Below are 8,371 nucleotides of genomic sequence, written 5' to 3' on the forward strand. Positions count from 1 at the left end.
AGTTAGAATACTTTAACTTTTGATGTTATACCTTGAAAGCAGTGTCAGCTTTAGGATTTGTAAAGATAGGGTGGGGAACTCATATATTAGAAAAGGCGACAGCCACTGAAGTAATCATTTTCAAAATTTTAGAAAATCATTTTGAAGAGTGAAATAGCATTCTTGGAAGTTGGTTGGGCACGTGCAGTGTGCCAAAATGAAAAAAACTGAGCTGCTGCTTGAAGGAATTATCCGACTTGGAATTTGAAGTTGCCTTTGCTAGTGATGCCAAAAGTTGTCAATTATAGTTGATAGGTGAACAAATGCATAATTCTGGTCTCGTTAAGTGAGTCCCTGTGGGCTGTGACCATTAGACCATCTCTTTTGATGTATTCTGTTATGCTTTTCTTTATAGATAGACTATGCCACTCCACATTCCAGTAGAGATGGTATGATGAGTGTGTTCCTCAAGCACATGTACACGTCTGTATGTCTATATCTTTCTGATGTAACATCACATATCTGGCGCACAAGGTACTCAAGAACTAAGACATTTCTCACATATCAAAGAAAACACAGTGCATTTCTTAGTCTTTTGATTATCTTTTTCCCTAATCAAGAGGAATTAAGAGTAAATTACAGAGACTTGGTGGTTCTGAAACATGTCACTATAGCAGAGAATTGCGTTCTTTCTGTAAACAGTATAAGTTCTTTGACTATATATTCCCCTAATTAAAAATCAATAAATTATGTAGGATTGGTGGTTCTAAAGCATGTCACCATAGCAGAGAATTGCATTCTTTTTGTAAATTATATATTACTCACTGCCTGTACGCGGTTATGATTTATAGTCAGTTAAAACCTTATAATGATGTGCGTCTGTAAAGGAAAAGTTAGCAATAGCACAGTGTGAGAAAGTTCCTTCCACTGTGCATTGTGTTATCTTTTACGAATTCTTCTTTCTGGAGATGTACAAAACTACAATCAACTCTTATACCTAAGGCAGCTTGTTGTGTTCCCTAATCTAGTTCACTCTTCATCAACCAAAAAGAAAAAAGATCTAGTTCCCTTGTTCTCTCAAAGCAACAGTAAGACCGATGTTGATTTATTATAGGAGATCTTAAAGTTTAGGAAAGGATGCATGGACTGGTCCATTTGAATTTTTTGTGACGTCTTTTAGTTTTTTACTTTAGGTGTTTTGTTATTTGGATTTTCTATTGCTACCCAAGTTATGTAACTTAAATAACCACAAAACAAATTCACACAGCCAAATCTGTTATGCCCCTTTGTGTATACCTATGTGGTTTGACCACAGCAGACATTATTTGATATGTACTTATCCCATCACCTGATATATTAAGACACTGCAGTCTGTTTTAGAAAATAAAAGAGCTTCTAAGGATGGAAGCAAATAAGTAACGGGAAGAAGGTGTGAGGGTAGATTGTTAACATAGGGGATCAAAGGGAAGAGTGATATTTACCAGGCCTTTCCCGTTTGTTATATTCTATCGGAAAGAAACAAGTGAATCTTTGTGTGGTCGAATATATGATACTTGAAGACAAATCTTGGTTGAGTAGCTTCTTTGTTCCTTTTCTTTTGTGTATCAGACACCGAGAAATTCTATACGGAGGTCCAGGAGATTATACTTGCTAGGTATAATAAGACTTTTGATTGGTCACTCAAGGCAAAGATGATGGGGATGAAGGCAATAGAGGCTGCCAGGGTCTTTGTTGAAGAGACAGGAATAAGTGATTCACTTACAGCTGAAGATTTTCTTGTAGAGAGAGAAGAAATGTTGCAGAAAATGTTCCCCACAAGCGACCTCATGCCAGGTACAATTTTGATAAGCACAAGAGACAGAATATTTTTTTTAAAATTCATTTCTCAAGTTTCAGCTTTCTCACCCTTTCTCAGTTCTGTTCATAAGAGGAGCAGACATTTGCACATGATGTAAAACTTATGGAATTGACTATTTGTCTTACATGGCAAAAATTTGTGGATCTTGATCAAATATCAAATCAATTTCTTCACTTTCTATATAACCTTCTTGATTGAAGACGTAACCGTACTATATATGATTTCCCTTTAAAAGAGAGTTCTGATTTTCATATTATATACATGGATAGATATCGTAACGTTAAAATAATATACATATATATAAATTATGCAGTTTACCTCCCATATAGGCATCCAAATAGGACTGAACCCTTTGTCAGGCTATTGTTTCCTCAAAATTATGAAGTAAGACATCAGTTTCTCCACAATATCATTTTTTCTTGTTGTATGATGAATTTTAGGGCAAGAACAAATCTGTGATCAATCATACTACTTTTTACCTATTACTTTCCGTATTGGAGCATTCAACTCCCATGTATACTTTTACCTCCATAACTTGTGCAAAAAGCATGGGGGAAGTATAATTGTGGGGAAGTATAATTGATCCAGTAGAAGTTGAATTTAATTCTGTATAGTCTTAAATAGACATGCAGGGACAGGTGAACTTTTTTCTGTTATATCTGGTAATCCTTTCAATATTCAAGTTGGATTCTAAACTTCCTATTTATGAAAAAGAAAAGAGCGGTGGAGGTGGTGGATACGCTTTCATGAATCTCTGTTGAAGCAAGATCTTATCCTTCAACAATCCAAATTTTGCTGAGGAAGTAACCAGTTCTTAAGGATGAGATACCCATATTGCATGAACATACACAAGCTGCTAATGGGGTTTCAATCTTTACTCTTTATCTCCATCTTTTCCTGCTAATAGGGCCTAGCTTATACGGCATTTTTATGAAGAACTACCAATTGAGGATAACTTTAACTGGTTTTAATTTTTAAAGTTTTGGAGAGGCTTTTCTTTACTTGATGGAAATAGCTCAGTTTTCTTTCTTCCCCCAAAGTATAACCAGGGACATGTAATCTCTACTTCTCTAGATGCATAATAAAAGGTTCCTCCATAACATTTATGCTATATTTTTCATATTAAAGCCTTGAAACTGTCCCTGGGGATGGCCTAGCTGTTGAGAGCCAGAGTAACAACCTTGATCAATTAATATTTAAATCTCATCGGAGGCAACCCTAGTTGAAACTTCCAATTTGTCTATGTTTTGGTCGGTAGAATTATCCGGCACCTGTGCTAGTGGGAGATAATAGGAACCAGAGGAATTTTAGTCAAGGTGTACTGCAAGCTAGCCTCAACAGAGTTGTGATAAAAAAAAAGTTTAAACCTTGAAACTTGAGAAAAGAACAGCTTATTTTTAAGTGACTTGGAACATATAATTTCCTAGATATCAAGGAAAACACCTTCATTACCCTCTTGTGGTATACACTTCAGAGTTGGAAAACCTTTTGCTGCGAACATGAGAAATGATTTTCAGAGGTTTCTTTTTGCTCCTACCATTGCATTGGTAAATGATTAGTTTGACTGTTCATTATGTGTATTCTGCATCTTTTCAACTCGTTGCAAAAATTTCACCATTTGAGAGGTCACTATGCATAAAGATTGAAATGAACAATAGTCAATATGTAGAATGTATATGCTAATCTTCATACTTAATATCCACTCTACTTCAGAAACAACTGTTCTAAACTAACATTACTAGAGACACAGAACTTGAAAACATATTTATCCAAGATGGGTTACCTATCAACTTGACAATCTCTTGCAAGAATTACAGCATGATCATAAATCTAATTACTTATTCTCCTTACATGTGAATCCTATCCAACAAATAAATTCCACATATTGTTCATTTCAGTCTTTTAATTTCATTTAATGCAAAATTGGATACATGAACTTCTTTGCTTGTTTTAAGTTTTTGTCCTGTTATAGGGGCCAGCCGCCTGATTCATCACCTTAATGAAAATGGGATACCAATTTGTGTTGCTACGGGGTATGTCATCTTCTTTTAGTTTTGTTCACTGGAAAGTTTACCATTGGTGGAATAATTAGTATAGCAAGTAGAAGTGTAAGAAACCCTTCGGGGTGGCCCAGTGGTTTGGGCTTGAGACTTTCATGTTGGAGGTCTCAAGTTTGAAACTCCTTGCTAGCGAAAGCAAGGGGTTTGCCTTCTGGGTCGAGCTAGTCACACCGGGCTTGCCTAGTGTGGGTTACCTCTCCTATGTGATTTGCGAGCTATTGCATAGGAGCGGGGTTTTTACCCTGTGCGCACCCAAAGGGTAGCGGCTGCGGATTTCCCTTGTCATAAAAAAAAAAGTAGAAGTGTAAGAATTAACATATGCTAAGATAATGTTTCAGAAGTAAGATTCAAAAAGTGAACTAATATAAATGCATTTTTCAGTACTCACACGCGGCACTTTGATTTGAAAACTCAAAGACACAGTGAACTTTTTTCACTAATGCATCATATCGTTCGTGGCGATGATCCAGAAGTTAAACAAGGGAAGCCATCACCTGATATATTCCTTGCAGCTGCAAACAGATTTGAGGTAATTCTCTGATTTTTGTTTCTCTAGATTGTGTATATAATGAGAGATCTCACAGCTATGATACTTATCCTTCTCTTGGTTAGTCTTCTATTACATAGACCTCCCTTAGTATGGTCTAATTGATAATTTACCTACTAGACTTTTCAAATATGCCTGTTTCTGTTGGCTTGGTTCTTATATCAAACTTCAAATAATGTTACTTTCTTAGAAAAATAATTTTTTCTGTGAGCTATTTATGGTGATGCAGTGATCAAACACATTAGTCATCTTCCAAATGAAAAAGTAAAAATGATTTTTGTTAGGATGTTGCATTGTTTTGCCATCTCAGAAGTTAAATTTATGAATCTGACTTACTCGTATCAATCCAACCCTCCTCCTATGCTTGTTCTACAGTTGTCTTGCCATCTTTAACTTCAACTAATCAAGGTGCTGCACGATATTGTTACATAGCAGCAAAAAAAGTATAAAAAAGTTCTATATACAAATATACATTTATGTGATGTAGTTTGACTTAATACATAGCTTAAGAAAGAAATAAAGACTTTTGAAACTCGTGGTCTAAAATAAGTAATAGATGTTTGTGTGGCTATAAATCATTTCATTAAGGGTAAAGTCGGCATTTTAAAGTTTAATTGTTACTGAATATAGAAATTTGCCATTCTTTTTTGGGACCGACTAAAACGGAAAGTGAGTCATATAAATTGGGACATAGAGAGTATGATACCCCTTCCTTGCTCCATTCCCCAATATAACCTAATTAAGTGCGCGTCAGCATCAAGGCACACAGAGTTGTCGGAAAACTGTTAAGCCTAACCCATCTCGAATCACCGGAACTTGTATTTTCTGGACATTGATGTTAGCAAAGTCCGGTTCACAAGATTAATTTTCTGTCCCTTCCATCTCCATTCACCAACCTTAACCCTGGCAACTTCTATATCAGATGGAAATTCCAAAAGAAATCTTTCATTGATCATTTCAACAACCCCAAGCTTTGATGCTGCCAGCTTCTTCTGGGAGCATTACTTGTCTTTTCCTCCTTCCATGGACTGTCACCTATCCTTATGTATATAAAAGTTTATCTGAAGTTATGTTTGAAAAATATGTATTTTGATTATTCAAAACTCAACATGGAAACTTTTTGGGATAGACGGTGTATTTAAAAGAGAAAAACTGGGTACCATGTGATTTTTATATGGTAAAGTATGTTTAAGAAGTTCTCTTTTTAGGAAGGACGCTATTTTGGGATAAAGTAAAATTTGAAGGTGGGCATTCGATTTGAAGCGGAGAATATATAACATCTAAAATTTCTAGGATGTTTTACTGCAGAAAGGCAAAATCTGTTCTCAAAATTGTACAGTGAGAGACTACTTTTTCTGAATGTACAAGCCTTTAGGGAAAAAAATGTGAGTTGACACTATTTTGTTACCAAATCTGAGAAAGTTAGGTGTAATTTGTGAAACTAGAATGGAGATCCTTCAGATAATGGAAAAGTAGAAATATGGTCAGTATATGTAGTCAATTATGAAATATCATGGATGCCTATGAGCTATATTCTTTATGTTTAATATGGACAGGGTGGACCAGTAGATCCACAGAGGATTCTTGTATTTGAAGATGCGCCCTCTGGTGTCCTTGCAGGCAAGAATGCTGGAATGTAGGTCTATCTCCCAAAATTTTAATGTCGGGTGATATCTTTTTTGATTTTCTTCTAGTAGAATAACTTGAGAGAACTACATGATTACTTTCCATGATTTTAAGGAGTTTAGATACCAACTCTCCTTGAACTTTCCTGTAAATGCTTGCTCAACTGCATATCTTTAATTTTGTTTTTTTCACTGTATGTTTTTTGTCTTAGTTATTCCTATGAATATTTTGCTCTCAGTCAACAGTCTTATGTACTTGACATCCTGTGCAAAAGGTTACACTGATTGGTCCAACATGTAAATTGTAGTTTGCCTTTTATATTTCATCTAGATTTATGTCTCAACAATTTGGCACTAAGTAGTTGATTAACTCGTAGGTGTTGTTAATCTTTTGAAGATAACATCTATTAATTGAGAAAACAATATGATGTTGGTCTGGTTCTTGGATTCAGAGCACTCCTTCAGGATCTTGCTTTTTCCTTCCTCCTATTTTGGGGTTTTTGTCTTGACTTTCAAGAATCTCTTTGGACCTATCCACACTGCAAGTGCTTCCTAGTGTTCTAATTTTCTGTTTGATTTGTAATCTTCTTCGGGATCATTCAATAATCTAAAAGATACATATTACTATTATTCCATCCTCAACTGGCCTCAGTTTGCTACTTCACCAGGACCCTGGATTCTCTATGACACCCACACAAACACCTAGTTTTGCCTGTAATGGATAGACAATAGTCCTTGTTTGAGTCCTTACATATGCAGACCCAAATTTCTTGCTAGTAATGATCATTACAGTCCTTGTAACATGGTCCCTTTTTGGTGTTTGCTCTGGTTTCTTGTGTTTTTCTAATAGTTTTCCTGCTTTGTACTATGAGGCTATGTTTTTTCCTTAATTTAATTTCTTCAAGTCTGGAATGTTAGCAGTTTTCATGAGTTTTGAACTTGCTCATATTTGTTTGCTACTATTAATTCTGCATTTTTTGGGTCCTATGAGGCATGATTAAACGCCAATAACATGCTTTAGCTACTAAAGTCCCCAAAGTTCTGTTTGTTGACAAGGGTTTCGTCTGGTAGATGTAACACGTATGCCAAGTAAGTCCTGAAGTGGCATTAAGATTCTCATTGTCATTGATATAGAAGATCACTTGGTTGCATTTTGGTCTCTTTTATTCCCCGTTCATTGCATTAATGTTCTTATGAGAAAAGTGAAGGTACAGATATATAGTTGTCATAGGACTGTATAAAGCTCTGATTGCGCTATCATCTACTGACTAGGGTTTTATGTTACTGCATGCAGGTCAGTGGTTATGGTTCCAGATGCAAGGTTGGATAGTCGGTATCATCAAGTCGCTGATCAGGTTTTGAATTCTTTACTTGATTTCAGCCCAGCCGATTGGGGATTGCCTCCATTTGAAAATGCATCAACTAAACTCGATTAGTTTAGTTTGACATGATCCTAAAGTTCCCAAACAGAGCCTATTATGAGTTCAAAATTCAGATTTTGGGGATTTGCCTCTAGTTGTTATTCATAGAATATTCAGCTTTAATTATTTCTTTTAGATACTAAAGGTCCCTTTATGTTGAAATGAAGAAACTGAGGATTTGTTGTATTGCAACTCATGTATGCCCGCATGATATTTCTTTTGATATGGTAAACTCCATTCTCCCAATATTCAATTCCAGCAGGCAAGTGGCCCTTTTTACCTAGTAGGTTATCTCTCCCTTGTCATATGGAGTTGCATGTCAAAAGTCTCAAATGTAGTCCTCTACCCATTTAAAATGTCAAAGGTCATAAATGCAGTTCTGTACATTTTATAATGTCGTATGGTTTATATGTTGAAAATCAATAAAAAATAAATGGTTGTCGTGTAGGAAATTGGGTTGATTCATTTCAAGTTTTCAACCCATCTTGAAAAGTATTGTGGCTCCTGAATCTAACAAGAATCGTAACATATCAATGACTATATCAGGGGAACCCTCCTGATTTTGTCGAGTCTGAAGAGCATAAAACTTGTTCTCAATGCAGTTTGCCACCAGTGCTAGATGGGGTACCCTATTGAGTCAGGTGACTTGCTAAAGTGTTAGGCTGAGCCTGCTGATGAACATCCTTGCCCTTGCCTACAGTCGATGGGCAATCCCTCAATCTGTGACCTGTCTTACCACATTCAAAGCACCCACCAGTACCGGCCATATACTTTCCAGGATCATTTTTACCACACTTCTGACAAGTGGGGAAAGTGCATCAACCAGAAACACTGCCCTAGAGCACTAGCAGAAGATGGGGCTGGACTTGAGTGTTTTTGAC

The 8,371-nt window shown here is 36.1% G+C and overlaps 1 protein-coding gene across 1 annotated transcript in view; it reads left to right on the plus strand.

The window, feature by feature from the left end:
• Nucleotides 1-7,736, plus strand: part of LOC102605815 ((DL)-glycerol-3-phosphatase 2-like) — an 18,125-nt gene extending 10,389 nt beyond the window's left edge. Inside the window, exons 2-6 of the mRNA XM_006360567.2 lie at nt 1,588-1,812; nt 3,810-3,870; nt 4,279-4,426; nt 6,001-6,080; nt 7,364-7,736. Of these exons, the coding sequence (XP_006360629.1) occupies nt 1,588-1,812; nt 3,810-3,870; nt 4,279-4,426; nt 6,001-6,080; nt 7,364-7,505 (656 nt within the window). The 3' untranslated portion in view covers nt 7,506-7,736. The remainder of the gene's footprint in view (nt 1-1,587; nt 1,813-3,809; nt 3,871-4,278; nt 4,427-6,000; nt 6,081-7,363) is intronic.
• The last annotated feature ends 635 nt before the right edge of the window (nt 7,737-8,371 follow it).

Source organism: Solanum tuberosum, unplaced genomic scaffold, assembly GCF_000226075.1.
Source record: "Solanum tuberosum cultivar DM 1-3 516 R44 unplaced genomic scaffold, SolTub_3.0 scf00325, whole genome shotgun sequence".
Lineage (NCBI taxonomy): Eukaryota > Viridiplantae > Streptophyta > Magnoliopsida > Solanales > Solanaceae > Solanum > Solanum tuberosum.